Genomic DNA, 19,313 nt, shown 5'->3' with positions numbered 1-19,313 from the left:
AGTTACTGCCCAAACAAGTTACAAAAAATATTGCTTCCCATTTCTTACTTATGTTTGTTCACAATGTCACTCAAGCTGTAACTTCTTGTACGCTGAACTTTAATTTGTCATTTCCAATAGCGGCGTTTAAAAGACAGATACAGTGCCCCCACACAATTGATTGTCATCTTTTGGCGCTGAGACAGAGTTGCCCGTGCTCTTTTCAACGCTAGTGGTCCGTGAGTTCCACGGCGCGGGTTTTGCGCTGCCTCCTTCGAGAGATGGTGCCACGCTGTGCGACGAGGCCGGCAGCGCCGGTGTGCCGCGGATGGTTGTTTCACCGAGACGACACTTGCAGCGAGGTTAACTTCAAACCAGGTTCATTTCGGCTCAGTAAGCTTTCAGGCCTTCGTCGCGGCACCAATCTGCTTTGCCGGTGGTCATTTTATGCTTACATCTAGTCTCGATTACGGGAGAGCCAGCAGTTTTTCATCAGACTACCGCCTTCGTGGGAATTTTGGAATTGTTCTTCAGCTCTTTGTCTCCGTCACCTACCGGCGAACAGCGACCTTTTTATGAGTAAACACGGGACTTAACACGGCTCAAGAAGTTTCAAATGGGGCGGATCCTGACGCTGCCGGCCTGGTCACGCAGCGTGGCGCCATCGCTCGAAGAAGGCGGCGCAAAACCAGCGCCGCGGATCTCACGGACCACTAGGGTTGAAAAGAGCGCAGTCAACCCTGTCTCAGCACGAAAAAGTGTCAAGTGTATGGTGCACTGTATCTGCCTTTTGAACGTCGCCATTGGAAATTTCAAATAAAAAAATGTCGCAGTTTCGCCCGAATGGCGAAGCATCGATTGCGATAGCAAATTAGTAGAGAGCTATCCGGAGTAGGGATAGTAGTTTTATCGGCTGCATAAACTTGGACACATTGGCTTACTAACTGAATTAACAATCGTGGTGTCAGCGCGCACAAGCAAACATGAATAGATCACGCTGAATGACCGCAGCCAACGACTGTCAAAACGCTGGCAGCAAGCGCAGGTTCGCGCGGTCTATCGCTTTAATGGAAACCGAGCGGCGAATGCACAGCGCATACAAAGGTCAGAGCCGTGTGGAGATAAGAGACGGTGCGGGCGACGGGCACCGGCGGGCAAAGTGCAGAGGAGAAGTTGTTGGCAAAGGAGAAGCTGCCCGCCCCCTCTCTTCCCGTTTCTTGCTTTCGCGTGAAAGATTGAGTGGCAAGATACACCTTTGGTGCCGGAGCACAGCGCCGCCCCGCCTCTCTCCTTCCCATACCCCCACGGCCTTTCGCGCGACGGTCGCGTTTGCTTTCCGCCGTGCGTTCACTCTCCGTGATAGCATGCGTCCCCCGCGCGCTTTCGCTCGCGCATACGGCGCGCGGCGACGATTTTATCGCCCTTGGAATCTATACGGAACCTCACGGCGACGGCGACGGCGACGCCGATGGCAAAAATCCGGTTGAAGTGTCCATATAATTGCTATCGCAATAATATTCAGCGTACTAGAAGTTAAAGCTTGAGCGATATTCTGAAGAAACCTTAGGAAGAAATCGGAAGCCATAATTTTTTTTGTAACTTGTTTGGGCACTAACCAGCGTATGTTATGCGGCCCTGCTTGGAGGCCAGAGACCGCATTTTCTTAAGTTTTGACTGGTTGCCCGGATGATCTCGTTTTTTTTTTTGCTCTCGCAACGATGCCCGGATCTTCTCGCAGATTCTCGTTTTGTTTTCGCACCCATTCTCGTCTTGAGTGCCCGCATAACAGCTCTGTATTTTCGCTCAAGGTCTGTTAAAGGTCGCCGACAACGGGAGCTAAAAGCACTTCATCCTTAATAAATTGCTGGCTACGACAGCAGCCACGATGAGACGACGGCGTTGGTGTTCACCGAAGACTTCATTTATTATAGGCATACGAATACCGGAAAGCCGGTGCCTACCCAACGTCCCAAAAAGCGTCTTCGGTGTGCGTCTCGCGAGCTGTTACCCTAGTCAGCCGAAGTCGTGAACTGGCGGTGTTCTTTAGAGGCTTCGAGACGTTGAACGATATTTCGTTACATCTCGTATTCTACTACGCACACACCGCTGCCTACCATCGCGCCAAAGCTACATAACGTCAAGAACAGTAACAGATTCGAGAAGATGGTGAGTGCATCACCTTCATTCATGACACGACACCTTTGAAACGGTGTGTATAATGGTGCTAATTGAAGTCGCACTGGCAATTACGAAGAGAGATTTCCGACGACACGTAACGAGAAGAAAGTGTCGTTTGGGGGCATAATGAAGCGCAGCGTACAGCCACAACAGATATACATGTGCATTAAAGCTAATAAATTTTACGTTCATTTGTGTCACGTCGAAATGGACACCCCATCTACATCAAAACATTTGTGTCATTGTGTTACTTTGCCTAAGCACGTTAAATTTTCGAAGCATTGTATTTGAGTCGCTAGAATTACATTTGCGTAAACATTAAAGAAAGATTCGCTTTATCAAAAATTTCTACATATCCGTGGGATCTGCCGAGTTTTCTTGCACGACATTGGTCCAATAACACTTGTCTCAACCTTTCATTGCTTACCTACAATTGGAGTTGTGAGCAGCGACGACAATTATGCGATTGCAAATGTGCTCGACATGAAAGAAAGGAAACCAGCTCCATATATGCAATATTACCAGTCCATCACATTCAGGTATCGGACCATGCTTACGCGGTCCCATGCAGGTATTTCCGGTGTCTGTTCCAACGTGGTTGGCATCTTCATAGGCAGCATGTACGTGCACTTATTGAAGCCGTCTCCAAGGGTAGTGGGCTACGAGATGACGACCGTGAGCGCCATCAACGCTCTCTTGTTTCTTTTACTCATGAACATCAACTGCCACTCGCTACGCTACCCGGTAATTCACGATGGGACCAACGGGTGAGTACTAGGTCACCCTCTATTGTTTAATAAGACGAAGAAGATGCCAAAAGTTGAATTCTCAATTGAATTCTAGGGTTTTACATGCCAAAACCACAGTGTCAATATGAGGCACACCATAGTGGCGGACTCTGGATTACTTTTGACCACAAAAGGATGCTTAACGTGCCCCCAATGCACCGGACACAGGCGTTCTTGCATTTCGCTCCTATCGAAATGCGGCCAGCCGCGGCCGGAATTTGATCTCGCGACCTCGTACTATGCAGCGCAGTGCCATAACCGCTAAGCCACCGTCACGGGTAAGATGCCAAAAGTGTGTCAGGATGTCGGTCGTAATGTGCAATATAGCTTTCTGAAATACCCTAATGATCCCAAGAAGCAGAGCTTCGCCAAATCGATCATATTGTGTGAACATGGGAGGGCAATGGAGTCACTGCTCCGAATATACGAGTTCTAGTTTTGGTTTACATCAATGCCGCTCGCTTGCGGCGGAGTTTGTTCCACATTTCCTACAAAAGTGGTGGTGCCAATTTCACATCGTGTTTATGCTATTCCGTCGTGATGGAAGCTGTGAACGCGTTACTAGGTCGCGCATTTTTTTTAAAGAACCAAACAGCTTTCTTTGGCTCCATCACCCACTTTCGTGGTGGTCGGTGGTGATCGAACATTTGCCGACCATCAAGAGGCGCCGATGCAAAAGGCGAGTGCTCTAGCGCTATACGAGTGAGTTGCAGAGAACGTGCGCCTCCGAACGCCAACTAATATAGCTATTTGAGACGCACGGCCCACAGCGCGAGATAATTGTGATATTTGAAGGTACAGATGCTGTGGTAGCGGTTAACTTTTTGGGTTAACGTCCGCAATAATTTGTTGAATTACAACAAATGAGGACCTTAACCGAGAAAGTGTAAGAGCGGGGTTGAAGATTAATATGCAGAAGACAAAGATAATGGTCAACAGCCTGGCAAGAGAACAAGAATTCAGGATAGCCAGTCAGCCTCTAGAGTTTGTACATGAGTACGTTTATCTAGGTCAATTACTCACAGGGGACCCTGATCCAGGGAAGGAAATTTACAGAAGAATGAAGATGAGTCGGAGTGCATACGGCAGGCTTTGCGAAATCCTGGCTGGGAGCTCACCACTGTCGTTGAAAATAAAAGTGTACAATCATTGCATTCTAGTGGTGCTAACATATGGGGCAGAAACTTGGAGGTTAACAAAGAAGCTCGAGAACAAGTTAAGGACCGCACAAAGAGCGATGGAACGAAAAATGTTAGGCCTAACGTTAAGAGACAGAAAAGAGCGGAGTGCATCAGAGAGCAAATGGGCATAGCGGATATTCTAGTTGACATTAAGAGAAAGAAACAGAGTTGGGCAGGTCATGTAATGCTTAGGATGGATAACCGGTGGACCATTAGAGTTACAGAATGGATACCAAGAGAAGGGAAGCGCAGTCGAGGACGGCAGAAAACTAGGTGGGGTGATGAAGTTAGGAAATTTGCAGGCGCAAGTTGGAATCAGCAAGCTCAAGACATGGATAATTGGAGATTGGAGGGAGAGGCCTTCGTCCTGCAGTGGACAAAAAAATAGGCTGATGATGATGATGATGATGCTGGGATAGATCAGGCTGGAAGGACGACCGTCTCCTCCCGTCATCTTCTCCCCATGTGCACCATGGCAGCTACGAGAGAGGACTCCGGCGTCCGAAGAGGAGGATAGCAGGCGCCTTCGAAGACAGCGCTCGCGCCTCTGGAGACAACACAAATTGACGAATCAGTTTACAGGCAAACCTCGCTATAACGAAACGGGATATAATGAAGTAAGTGAAATTCCCGTTGAAATTCCTATATAGATTCATAGTGCAGCACATGTAAAAATTGATATAAAGAAATAAGTAATTCTGGTTCTCCCTTCAACTTCGTTATAACGAGGTTTTACTGTATATGTATAGCTACTATACTTCCGATACGGATGTGCTGGTTTACGGCTCCGCTCTTAAGGCAATTACAAAATTACGGGGAGGCTTAGAACTTTTTGAGAATATGAAGCCGAAAGCCTAGTTGGACCCATAGCGATGTGGAATGAAGCTCTGGGCCCACGCGGCACATATACAAGGCGCGGGTGCACACTGCGAACGCGCTGCCGCCGTTTCCAGAATGTTCTACGGGCGCCGCCGCTGACATTACCCTCCTCCTTCCCAACGCCGCCACCGCCCTTGCCCTCAAGGCCCCTACTGCGCTGCTGCTGACGTTTCCTTCCTCCTCCCCAGCGCCGCTGTTGCCCTATGCCTCAACGCCCGCCAGCGTTTAGCGCGAGAGGGCAGTATGGGAACGCTATCACAGAATTGCATTTGCAAACGTTAGCGCTGGCCCCATTACTCCTTTCCCGATTCCACGCACCGCCTTATATTTACTGTAGCCCCAAAGTCGTCTATGATTGTCAGAGCTCGCTGTGGAAGGAGACGACGAACGCGTGAGCAGTGGCACGAGCGCGAGACGAGCTAGCTGTCTTTTTCTATACCTCACAGCCACCTTGAAACAGAGATTTAAGGCTTTCACCTTAAAACGAAATAACAGCTACCTCGATAGCTTCGACGTAACAATATCATCAAAGCAGCAAATATGCCCCTTCAAGTGCATCGTTCTTTTAATAAAGCAAATAGCTTTCTAGAAACGTCCCGTTATTCGCTTGTATTGGCAATCATTGTCGATGGCTTCTGCACTGTTTTCTAGATGAGTTCTCCCTACATTGTTTTTTAGCTTTAGCGCTACTGTATTAAAGCCATGTTTCTACTCACGTATACTGAAGTAAAAGAATAAAATAAAACACACACCTTTTGGTTTTTTTTCTTTCCGTTTTCACCTAAAGGCTTACTATTCGCAATGAGTGCAACGACGTGTGTGACTGCCCCACGGCTGTCTATCGACCGGTCTGCGACGAGGCGAGAAAAATGGAGTACTTCTCAGCATGCTTTGCCGGCTGCCCGACCAGTGACTTGAATCAGACGGTGAGGCGCATCTTGCTATTTTGTTCTAAGTTGTTGTTTGAAAGGAGCGAAATAAACGCCACTTATCTATATACGTGGGACGACAATCACACGGCCGCCGTGAAACACCTACCGTCCAAATTAGCGCAGGCGTCCCTCGGCCCGACACTCGGCTTTCTTTAGGGATTAATTATCCTGGGGAAGGAGTCCACTCTATGCGAATTCTGCGAAACACTATTTTCACAACAAAACACTGAAAAAGAGGGAATAGGCCACTCCTATGGCGGCAGTTTCTCATTTGGCATTCCAAAGCATTTATTGAGGGGGGGGGGGGGGGATGAACCGCGGGTTGAGAGGACCACTGGTTGGAGAGAGACATCCCTGTGCAAGCGCTGAAGTCTCGCAATGGCCGAGCACCAGGCCCCGTGGTACTCGGCCATCCCACGACGGCTGTAAGAAGGCTTCCGTGGCGAAGCCGCAACGTATTTTATTCAATTTTTAGCTTTTCTTTTGGTCGGTGTCTGTCGTTTTATTGCTTCATGTTTCATCCTGACCAGACGGGCTTCCGTCGAACCCTCGACTTCACCAGGCCCGGAGCGCGCTAGTAACTATTTCAGCGGCAGGTACCCGGCGGCAGCTCTAGTCTGCTTCCGACAGCCGCGGCGGATGCTCTGCACCAAGGCTTGTGAGTTGGGGCGCATGCGGCAGAGCGTTACCAAGTAATGATGGGCAGCTTACCGCTCCTCTTCAAAAATAAAAGTGTACAATCATTGCAGTCTACTGATACTAACAAATGGGGGCACATGCTTAGAGACTAGCGAAAATAAACAGCTTTAGAAGAAGTTAAGAACCGCGCAACGGGCGATGGAACAAAAATATTTAGACCTAACAGTTGATATTCGCCTCGATGTCAGGGAGGGAAACTTGAAGGTGTTGTGGATGTCGCGAAGTCACATTACAGTAGGCAAGGCTGTGAGGCGGATTGCGAGGGGTTAACTGTTTATTAACATGGAATGGGAAAGCGATAGAAGGACACTATTTAACAGACATCAAAAGACTACGAGTCAAGAGTTACAATGACCTTACAATTTAGGCTTCTTTCTCCTAGCCGTATCTACACCGAATCCCTCGGTCAGCGACCCTGCACGTACCTAAACGCATCCCCAACATAACCCTTGCGCCAACGTTCGTATACCAATCACACTGCGGCGCGCGCAGTGTGCACAAAGCGGGGCTCCAGGGTGACACTATCCAAAGTTCCAATACGCCAAGGCCGTTGCCTCAAATCCTTTGCAGTGCAATGAGTCTCTTGTCTCAAAACTTCGCAAGACGCAGTCCTCCAAAGAAAGCACTTCCACGCACGCTGGGGCATCTGGTCCGTTTGCGGAAGGTCTCGGCAATGCATGGGTGCGGCCCAGCGGTGATGAGCGGACTTCAAGCCACGGCACTGTTTCCGCGAACCGAACGCCGGAAGCCCCGACTCACAGTCAACCCGCCAACGCGCTCTCCGTAAACAGCGGCTTCCACCTTACCCACGACGGCTGTACCTCTCCGCCGCCTTGGTGTCGAACCGCGCGTCACTTTTGACGACCCGCACGACCCTTACATTTAGCTAGGCGCACAAACAACGCTGAACTCTACTCCTCCCCATCAAGAATGTCACCAGGGTACTTGCTGTCCATGTGACATTTCATAGACACCACCCGCAAACACTGCACAAAACATCACCAAGTGCCCTTGCAGTTCATGAAGTGCACCAATCTGGTATCAGATCCACCACGTATGCGCGGTCAAATCGGCGCGCATAATTTTGCTGCCGGCCTTGAGACCTGTCGACCGCAGCACTCGCGAACACTGGAAATGGGCGCGTGTGTGCGTGCTAGCCCCCCCGCGCGCGCGCACGCGCACACACACACACACACACACACACACACACACACACACACACACACACACACACACACACACACACACACACACACACACACACACACACACACACACACACACACACACACACACACACACACACACACACACACACACACACACACACACACACACACACACACACACCATCATCATAATCATCACCAGCCTATATTTTATGTCCACTGCAGGACGAAGGCCTCTCCCTGCGATATCGAATTGCTCCTGTCTTGCTCTAGCTGATTCCAACTTGCGCCTGCAAATATCCTAACTTCATCACCCCACCTGCCGTCCTCGACTGCCCTTCTCTTCTCTTGCTACCCATTCTTTAACTCTTAATGGTCCACTGGTTATCCAACCTACGCATTACATGGACTGCCCAGCTCCATTTTTTCTCTTAATGTCAATTAGAATATCGGCTATACCCGTTTGCTGTCTGATACACACCGCTCTCTTCCTCTCTTTTAACGTTAGGCCTAACATTTTTCGTTCCATCGCTCTTTGTGCGGTCTTTAACTTGTTCTCGAGCTTCTTTGTTAACCTCCAAGTTTCTGCCCCATATGTCAGCACCGGTAGAATGTAATTATTGCACGCTTTTCTTATCAACGGAAGTGGTAAGCTCCCAGTCAGGATTTGGTATTGTCGGCCGTATGCTCTCCAAGCCAATTTTATTCTTCTGTAAATTTCCTTCTCTCGATCAGGGTCCCCTGTGGAGTAATCGACCGAGATAAGCTTACTCCTTTACAGACCCTAGGGGTTGACTGGCGATCCTGAATTCTTGTTCCCTTGCCAGGCTATTGAACGATGCTATTGATTGAGGCTATACACAAAAAAGCTCAGCAGAGCCACCTTGGCCGCGCGCTTCCCGTATCAGGTGTTGCTCACCATAACCGTTATCTAATTCGTACTTTCGTAGCGCATGTGACCAGCGCATCAGCCCCGGGCTGGTGGATGCAGAGCCTGCCAGAAACGCTTGCGGATTGCGGTCAGCCCCCACTATTATTCTTGCTCCAAATAGCCAGGTGAAAAGAACCCCTATAGTGTCCCCACGGCCGTAAGCACGTCTCTGTTTTTAACCACTTTGCCTGTGCTACCGTCAACGTTTTACTGAGGAATGCGACCGGTTTTTGACCTACCTTTAGAAGCTGCGAGAAGCTGCGATAGGCTAGTCCCTACCGGCACCCCAGAGGCATCGGTTGTCAACAGAAAATTGTGACCATGACCAGGGGCCGTATTCTGAAACGTTCCACTTCGGCGATATTTCCTTTTCGCTTTCAGGCGCGTGCCGATTGGCTGGCTGAGCAAAATTGAATGACGTTGGGCTCAACCAGCCAATCAGCTCATCCAATTTTGCTAAAACAGCCAATCATCGCGGGCCTGAAAGCGAAAAAAATATCGCCGAAGTGGAACGTTTCAGAATACGGCCCCAGGGGCAACCACCTGCTGCAGTGATGCCAACACGTTCTTTATACTGTGCAAAATGCGTATCTTGCCTCTTCATTCCGCGAGATCGCCCTGGGTATCCCACGGTCGGCCAAGTGAGAGAGAGGGCCCACCATCTTAGAATATTCAGGAACATGCTCGCGGTAATGGCTAACAAGGCCGCGCACACTTTTCCGCTCCCTCTTCGTTTCCGGGGCTTGAAACCTTAACATCTCGCTCCTAAATTGCGTTTCTTCCTCAGCCAAGTGTCCCCCACTCGATATCTCGTGCGCGAGTTCTAAATCTCCTTTCCTTTCGGATTCGGGCAACACCAATTGCCTCTGCATTTGGCCATTAATTTTCTTCTCACGAAAAATCAATCTCTCCTACACGTTCCCTACGGGCGTACGCTCAAATGCTTGCCTCCTAACTTCATGCGGCGAATCGTCCTCTTACTGTTCTACTCTGAAGCTCGCAGCAGTCGTTCCATCTACACCCACAGCTTAATTTCCATCTTGGCCCACTGAAGCAACCATCGCACGCATCTGCGCGAATTTAAGTTTTTCTATCTCTAGAATGAGTCTGAACATCTCAAGCTCAAACACTTTGTGAGCAACTGCCCACGCTGTCCAATGGGTACATTTCCCCCTTCCTGACCAGTGTCTGTGGCAACCATGTCGCTCTCAGCCATCGTGAGACGCCCCATGAGCTTCCCTTTCCCTTGAGAAAATCACTTAGGCACTAGCCCGACATGGTGAACCAAGACAACAGATAAGTGTCCTACCTTGACCACCCTTGTATCCGCCGCCTGGACTGGCTCCCCGGGGTGGTGTTGGCCTCCCGTGGTGCTTCTAGCAGCTCGCTGGCCCACTGCAACACCGAACGGAACACCGAATTTCTTTATATCGCTGAAGGTATTTTTCCCCCTGAAGACAACACTAAGAAAAATCCCGACCAACTAGAGGCTAGCAGATTCGCTGTAAAACAGGAAGCCATGGTATGATTAAGGATCTAGCGGGGACAGCCGATATTCTAGTTGACATTAGGAGGCAGAAAATGGCACTGGGAAGCCATGTGATGCGTAGCGCGGGTGATCGGTGGCTCATTACAGTTACAGAATTGGGGCCAAGAGACGGGAAGAGCAGTCGAGGAAGACAGAATTAGGTGATTAGGAGAGAGAGAGAGATAATTTATTTGAAGGAAGGCAGAGAGGTCGGCCTGAGCTAGCATGCTCTAGCCTGCTACACTGCACAGGGGGAGGGGGGAACGGGGACATAAAGGCTGGATAAGGGGTGATGATGACATAAAAGAAGGATGTACAACGGTAAAGGCAAGTTCAGCATCCACATGGATATGAACAAAGTCCAAAAAGGTCATTCGAAAGTGTCATCTCGGACATCCTGAATTTGCAGTAGGAAATTCGCAGGCACAACATGGGATCACTAGACGCAAAACTGAGATTGGTAAAGTGAGGTTGCTGGCAGAAGAGGGAGAGAGATAAAAGTTTTCAAGATATGCTGGAGATGCTGGGATAAGCCTTCGTCTTGCACTGAACGTAAATAGGCCGATAATGATGATATAATGTCCATACACTAGAAGCTTGGGTGATGGCAGAAAGCGCGTGTTTCGCGTGTTCACTTGTAAGTTGCGGAAGATGCTGACGGCTGTGGGGCAAAACAACAACTTCAGAATCATAAACATTTGGACTGGTTGGAACATGACTCGAACGGAAACAGTGCGAAATAAAAGGACGTGAAGAAAGGACAGACAAGACCGCTACATTCACCGACACTGGCTGAATGTTTAACTGTCCGCTGACCCTTCTCAGGTCCTGTTATTTTGCGGTGTTGCCGCTCAGGACAACAGCAGAAGGTGTGGTCTCACACGTGTGCCTTTCGTACTTTACACTGCCAAATGATCTGAGGCTCACTTTCCAGAAGCCATATCCAAAGAACAATCCAAAGCCGAAAAATACATCTCATTAGCTTGATTAGATTACACGTTTTTTTTCCAGCCTTTCAGCTACAACATGACACACATACTAAAAACTTCAGTATTGTAAAGTCCTGAAACCACTCTAAGTGTAGCATAAACCAGTGTTAATGAATCCGCGAGTACGTCACAAAAACGTATTGCATGACTCACCAGAATCAAATAAACAAATTACTGATTTCATTATGCCAGAATCTGTAGAACGCGCATCTGCACCATATTTGTGAGAGTGGGAAAGAGAACGAAAGGAACAACATGGAAAGCAATTCTTCCTGTCGTTTACTGATGACAGCGTTTCCCGTCGTCCCAACTTGAGAGGGCGCAACGTAACTGCCGATGTCAAGGTAGTTAGTGGTATCATCTCACTGTCGCATCAGCAATGTTGGCGAACTTGTCCATTTCACCGAAATCGACTGTCAGGCATTATGTGCCATCACCCATGGAAGGGAGTATTTCTGAGACGGAACAGTTGAAAGAGCGTACGAGAACTACAGCGTTCGAGAGCAGCGTCATGATGTATCTACAGCATGTTTAGTTATCACTCAGCTGTGAACGACCGACTGGCAGAAACTCCGCGAAAGCTTTTGGTGGTACAGTGGTGTAAGAAAAAGGAAGTTCATTCAGTAACGACACTGCGTGCTCGGGGTAATTTGCTTCATAATGTTGCCACCAGCACTGCTCTTGATAATGCTACCAATTCGTGATATACACAAAGGCAACAAGGATGTGAATAAGTGCTTTATTCTTATGCTGCGGAAAAAACATTTGTTGAACCATTTTCTTGCATTTCATTTTACTTAATTTATGGCAGTTTCTGGTATTAATTAACTCGTAATGCTTGTTCTTCTCTACATTGACGATGACCTAACCACTGACGGCGTAGTGAACGCAGCCTAGTTACACAAATGCCGTGGTGCACTGCCACTTCGAATATCAATGGCTGCATAATTATCAATCACTGCATGGACAAATGACGGATTTAACTGGTACAGCTTCTTAACGCGTGTCGATAAAAAAAACGAAAAAAAAACAATCAAAAAAAGAAAGAATAATTTGAAGTCAATTACCGCAGGCCTTCCAAGATTGCCGATGTCTGCAGCAAGCGCCCCTTGTGAACAACTTCAACAATGGCACCGTTGCCAATACGAAATGCAAGCCTGATTGTCAATGCCACCTTGTGCTGTTCGCTTCGATCTTTTTCATCGCCAACGTACTTCAAGGAACAACCGTGGTTGGAACAACCCTGCTCCTTCTCAGGTGCGCCTCTGCGCCACAATACCTACTATTGTGGAAACAGGCTCAACGACGACAGAATGGGCATGGGCGCGTGTCATTGCATGCTGCCAACGGGAGCGTATGGCATGGCGTGGTCTGGTATACTGCCGAACTAAAGGGGCAGCTAGATGAATCGCATTTCTGACACTCTACGTGATCAATCAATAAATAATTTTACATTACCACTTCGGAGAGTGGAGGCCGTGGGAAGAAAAAGCTCTAGGGAGCTTGACAAGGCTCCCCAGCCTATTAGAGTTCAGCAGCATGCAGTGGTGGTGTACATAACATGCGCACATGAACATGAACATAAGCAAAGAAGCATACGTTATGCTTGTATACAATCATAAAAAAAGCGATAAGCGAAGCAAAAACTCCCAGGTACGCCCAAAAGGCGAAGCGTCAATTGCGATAGCAAATTAGTAGAGAGCTATACGGAGTAAGGATAGTAGTTTAGAGTAAGGATAGTAGCGTGGCCTTTATTCAAAGCGCCGTCCGACAGCGGTCGTCTAGAGCAGTGGCGCCGTGCAAATCTGAGGGCAGACCGAACGCTTATGCCTACCGACCATGTCTGCGCCAACCATTTTTCAGAGGATACGATATCGATGGCATATTACGCGGAGCTCGATAAAAGGGTTCACACCTTATTTCCGAACTGTCCAAAGAACCTCACACGGTCAAATAAACCTCGAATGCCGCTGCGGAAGAGAGAACCGGAAGAGAGCTTCCCTACCAGGTATATCCTACCTTGGACTTTATACGGAACTTCACTCGCGCGCTTTCAGTCGCACATACAGCATACGGTGCGCGGCGACAATTTTATCGCCGTTGGACTTTATACGGAAGCTCACGGCAACGACGACGGCAGAAATCCGCTTGAAGTGTCCATATAATGGTTATCGCAATAAAAGACTACATCAAATACACTTTTCATATTTGAAGTTCCAAATATGAGCTCGGCACGAAGAAAGCATGAAGCTCAGACCTCCAACATGAGATATCAAAACTATCTCGTGTTGAAAACATTTAATACAGAGGGTAGAGTTATTTTCCGTATTTAGGCTCCGTAATTTGTGCGTGCTGTTCTTGTTTCGAATTTTTTCATGAGTCGTAAAGGATACACAGAAGCGTATTCGGTTAACTCTGCTATTTCTTTAAGCATTGAGATATTGTTCTTTATTTCGTATTTGTAACGAAGATCTAGGCGTAAGCTATAAATACGAAAAACCGTTGGGATATCAGCAGTTTGGTAGAGCTGTGCAGAAAGATGATCTCGGGCTAAATTGTAAATGATGCATAAAGCTTTCTTATGAAGGACGTAGACATTTCGTAAGGCTGTGTGCGTGGCAGTGTCCCATTCGATATGGCAGTAATTCACTTGTGACATAAGCAAATATTTGAAAAGCAGCAATTTGATATGAGTAGGGAGGACATGAGTGTTACGGTATACTGAGACCAATAAAACGTGACACTGCTAAACACACGTGACTGACATGCACATCCCACAGCAACTTTTCTGTACACCAAACCCAAGGGTTTTGAAAGCTGGCACAATTTCTATGTTATTAAAGCTATAAATATACACTTTTACCCTTAGGGTGAGAAATTAATTAATTAATTAATTTATTTATTTATTATTTACCTCAGGGCCAGAGGCATTAAAGAGGGGAGTGGGTTACAGCAAATGAATATAAAAACAATAAAAAAGCAGTTAGAACGTTCAAGTACAAAGGCTTCTGATTATACAGTTTTAGCTAGGGTAAAATCGTCGTAAGAAATTGGTAGCAAAGTACGATAGTAAAATGGTAAATACGAAATGCACTTAGGTTACAAACATATAGTAGGAAAAATGCTTCGATTATACAATGTTAGCTAAAGCCGCTCAAAACCTTTGGTTATATCGTGAATGGATACGATTTCAGCGGGAAGGTGGTTCTATTCCGTGGATGACTGAAGGAAAAATGATTGCAAAAACGTTTTAGTGTGACATGATTCGAGACCAACCTTAAAACGATGGTCGATTCGAGGCGATATGTATTGTGGCTGAAAAATGAAATCATTGCGGAGTGTTGAATGATAGTATAGCTTGTGAAAAAGAACTAGGCGTGCGATTTTGCGACGAGAAGAAAGTATATATAGACTAAGCGAAAGGTTAGTTTTCATGGCAGACACACTTGCAGTTCTATTGTAATTACGTAAGATGAAACGAACTGAATTATTTTGAACGAGTTCTAATGAATTAATTAGTTTATCAGTGGCAGGATCCCAAACAGACATGCATATTCTAGTTCCGGACGTATAAGGGCAGTAAAAAGAAGCATTTTTAGGGATGAAGGGGCAGTTGAAAAGTTACGGCGCATGTAGCCAAGCATGCGGTTAGCATTGCTAATTACGTAGTCGGTATGAACATTCCAAGATGAGTTAGCAGAGATATGCACACCTAGGTATTTGTAAGAGTTAACCATTTCCAAGGGAACGTTATTTAGATAATATGTATGCATGCTGTTAGTCGGGATACACGCATCACTTTACATTTGCCAACGTTTAGTTCCATTAACCAATTTTTGCACCAATTAGCTACAGTAGTTAGATGAGACTGCAGGTGGTTAGGATCTTCTGCATTAGTTATTTCACGAAAGATAACACAATCATCAGCAAATAAGTGAATGTTAGATGATAGAGAGGAAGGGAAGTCGTTAATATAAATGAGAAACAAAAGAGGCCCGAGCGGTACACCGGAAGTTACGCTTCGAAGTGGTGAGTTATGGCCGTTTGCGGTTACAAATTGAGTGCGATTAGATAGGAAGCATTCAATCCACTTCAGGATGTTAGTGTCAAGGTTCAGCTGACTTAGTTTATAAAGTAAACGTTTATGACAGACCTTATCAAATGCTTTAGCGAAGTCTAAAAAAATGCAATCTGCAAATGATGAACGATCGAGAATACGATGTAATTTATGCGTAAAGATTGCAAGCTGAGTTTCACATGAAAATGTTTTTCTAAATCCATGCTGAGCTGGTGTGAAAAATGCATTTGATTCAAGGAAGTTAACAAGATGTTTGAAAATTATATGTTCGAGCAACTTACAGTAAGTACTTGAGAGTGAGATGGGCCGATAATTGGCTGTTAGATTTTTGTTACCTGACTTACGCAGTGGAACCACCTTCCCGATTTTCCATTGGATAGGTTGAGCAGACGTATCAAGTGATTGCTGAAAAAGTTTGGTTAGGATAACAGAACTAACGGTGTTTGTATTTTTTAGAAATTTAGCGTTAATAGAGCCGTAACCAGGCGATGAGTCTTGATTCAGGGAATCGATTAGTTTTGCAACGCCACCAGTTTCAACTCTCACTGGAGGCATAGCTACGTAAACGTACTGGCGAGTAGGAGGTAGGCGGTCATTTCAGGAAATATAAAAATTTTGCACAAATGTGTCGTTAAGAGTGGCAGCGCACTGTTCGTTAGGTACATGGTTGCCCAATGGGTCTTCCAGAGTTATGCGATCATTGCGCAAGGGCTTGATTACACTCCAAAACTTTTTAACGTTAGTCTTTAACATAGATGGAAGCACGTTAGATAGAAAATTAGATTTAGCGTTCTTTAGGGCTGTTACGTACGTGTCGAGTGCGGACTTATAAGCAGACAAGCGTGTGTCGGTTGGTGGGTGTTTTGTAGAACGATATAGGCGTTTTTTTGCGGTTACGTAGGCGTTTTAGATGGGCATTGAACCAAGGAGCATCAGAATTGGAGGTGATGATGCGAGATGGGATGTACTTTTCAGTTAGTTCCTGAACTTTAGCGGCGAACATGTCCCAATTAAGCTGAAGTGGACTATTTTCGAAATCCGGCAAGAAAGTGTCTAGAAATACAGTTAATTTGTTATTTATGGCGGTAAAGTTTGCTTTCTTGTAAATATGTATAGTTTTTCTGAGTTTACTTGCTTTAGGTGTAGAAAGGTTAATTGAAAATGCAAGTAGGCAGTGATCGCTTAAACCAGGTAAGTGTGTAATCTCCGAAATTGTGTCGGGATGGGATGTCAAAACTATGTCAAGGGTATTTGCGGCGTTAGAAGATACACGTGTAGGTTGAGTTACTAGCTGTGACTATGAAAAAACTGAGCACAAGTCTAGAAATTCCTTAGCTTGGGCTGAAAAGGGAGCGAGTGAAGATGATTGATCGTTCCAGGTTATGTTTGGTAGATTAAAGTCGCCCAGGAGTAAGATGGGAGATGAGGGAAAACGCGTGCGAACAAGATTAATACTATCGTGCAGTTCATGGAAAAATGTAGGTGGTGCAGACGGTGAGCGATAGCACACGCCTATGATGAATTATTTGTGACCAAGAGCTACGGAAACCCAGACAGCTTCTAAATCGTCGCTCGTACAAACCACAGAAGACGGAATATCATTTGAAATTGCCAAAAGGACGCCGCCTCCTCTACGCGCAGTACGGTCACAGCGATAAACACGGTATTGCGTAGCACCGTGGAACACTTCAGTGTCAGTGACATGCGCAGGCAACCATGTTTCGGTAAGTGCAATGATTTTTGCAGAACATGTGCCGATTGCAGACGATAACGAATCGTATTTATTGGACGCACTTCTGACGTTAGAATATAAAACGGAAACTTGAGGCAATGAAGAAAATGAACCACTGCCCCTCGCGCTTTCCTAGATCGGAGGACGGGACGAAACAGGGCTTGCACGTTCTACATTATTACTGCGTTGCTTAAGTTCTTGAATTTCATCAGAATTGGTGTTGTACACGTACGATTTTCCGCTGAGGATCAACTTAGCGCAATTTGAAAGGTTCAGAAGAGGCTTGGCTCTTACCGAATGCTATCAGCTTTGTTCGCGCGGTTCGTGTAGCAACTGAGAAATCTTCACTTATACTGATGTTTTTATGCTTGAATTGGCTGCGCAGAGACAGTAGTTTTTCTTTGGTTTTGAAGCTTGCAAACTTCACAATAACAGGACGGGATTTATTAGGCATAAACGAACCAAGGCGGTGCGCACGTTGGATTGCGTCTGCAAGAAATGTGTCAGTAATACTACTGATTACTCTGGTTATATTTGATTCTGTTTCTTGCCAAGTTTCAATATTATCAGGGAGACCATGGAAAATTAAATTGTCGCGGCGCGATCGATCTTCCAATTCGTTTAAACGGGATTCAAAAAGGTTATTCCGAGCGCTAACTTCTTCAATTGGTTTGCCATGCTAGAAACTTTCAAGCTGACATTATCAACGTTTTGGGACTTTTCCTCTAGTGCGTCTAGCCTTTTCATAATACCAGACACTTTTGATTCAAGCGATTTTTGTCCGCTTTTTATGGCCTTAACATCAGCAGTAATCTCCGTCTGGAACTTTGACGTTTGTAAAGAACGCGTATGCACGCCTTTTATGAGCTTAAAGATTAGGTTCATCTGCTCAGAGGGGTCCTCTGGTAAGGACTCAATGTCAAACAGAGATTCAGAGCGGGTGTTAGGGCCAGGGTTTGATTCAACGTCCCCGGAGCACAACAAAAGAAACGCCATAGAAAAACACTCGCAAACTGTTTCACAGAACACCCTTGGGCACGGGAGCAGTAGCAAACATGGGTCATCGCTTTTCTTAGCGTACAAAGGAAAGGAAGCACAAACCTGCGGAGTGAAAAGATTTTGGTTGAGAGCCATGCCAACGGTACTGCTCTGGTGCCCACTGAAGGCGGACGGGACGGGCGCGCTTCTTATACAGTTGACAACAGGCGATGTCACCGACGAGCGTAACGGGGAGCCAGGGGTGACTTGCGCAGATGCATTCACGACGAAAATGGGCGCAGCATCCAAGGTGACGTCGGGCGGGACCAGCTGAAAACGCTGAACATCGGAGGCAACGTTGCCGTTCATTATGGTTGATAACCAGGCTAGCCAGGAGACGAGTAGTGCCTGCGGAGTGAAAAGATAGTGGTTGAGAGCCGTGCCAACGGTACTGCTCTCGTGCCCAACAAATGATCACTTTTGTTTTGGCCGCATTAGTTTTTAATGCATTTAGTAGCGACCAACGCTCGAGTATGACAAGCATTTCGTTAGCTTTTCTGATCAATTCGTCAGGACTTTTACCGCTGAAAAATACACTGGTGTAATCAGCGTATATAACATAAAATGTGCTAGCATGAATATTGACGATGTTGGTAAAATAATAAAAAAATTGGTGGACACTTAAGCTTCGCCTTAAAGAGTGGAACACGATAGCGTTATCGGGCCGCGTTCCCATCACATTTTTCTTTCGGTGGAATTCACTGCAACAGAGGACGTGGGAAAGCCAGCTTGCAAAGACTAAGCTTACACCGATCCCCTTATAGTCGGCTTCACTTTTAAACAGAAATGCATTGCTGGGAAGACGTTTTTCCAGGGGCACTGTAAATCATCTTATATTAAAATGGGCAGGCCCTAGCACCATTTTTTATTATTTTATTAATTGTTTGCTATTGCCCCGACGCACTCGCGTGTCCAAAACGCATTAGGCAGGCGAAGTCCCAATTTGACCTGCCGAGGATGCGAGTGCCATCGGGATATGATTAAGCACACCGATGTTGGTATGGTAGAAATGCTGGAAAAGGGGTTTGCGTTTGAGTTTACCCACAAGAGAATTATGTTTTCTCGTACATTCAAATTACAATCCAATGCCACCCTGTCTGTAGATTGTGGCTAAGTCGTACTTTACTGTTTTTCTGACGGATTTCACTGTGAGAAATTAAATTTTTGTCCACCGAAACCTTGCACCTTGTGGAGTGCCGGCGTGGTTGGGGT

The 19,313-nt window shown here is 46.5% G+C and overlaps 1 protein-coding gene across 1 annotated transcript in view; it reads left to right on the top strand.

Moving 5' to 3' along the window:
- Nucleotides 1–19,313, top strand: part of LOC119462069 (solute carrier organic anion transporter family member 74D) — a 52,337-nt gene that overhangs the window by 25,757 nt on the left and 7,267 nt on the right. The window contains exons 5-7 of the mRNA XM_049672533.1: nt 2,729–2,924; nt 5,793–5,931; nt 12,326–12,510. Coding sequence (XP_049528490.1) covers nt 2,729–2,924; nt 5,793–5,931; nt 12,326–12,510 — 520 coding nt within the window. The remainder of the gene's footprint in view (nt 1–2,728; nt 2,925–5,792; nt 5,932–12,325; nt 12,511–19,313) is intronic.

Source organism: Dermacentor silvarum, chromosome 8, assembly GCF_013339745.2.
Source record: "Dermacentor silvarum isolate Dsil-2018 chromosome 8, BIME_Dsil_1.4, whole genome shotgun sequence".
NCBI lineage: Eukaryota > Metazoa > Arthropoda > Arachnida > Ixodida > Ixodidae > Dermacentor > Dermacentor silvarum.
This window is presented reverse-complemented; position numbering and strand designations above follow the sequence as displayed.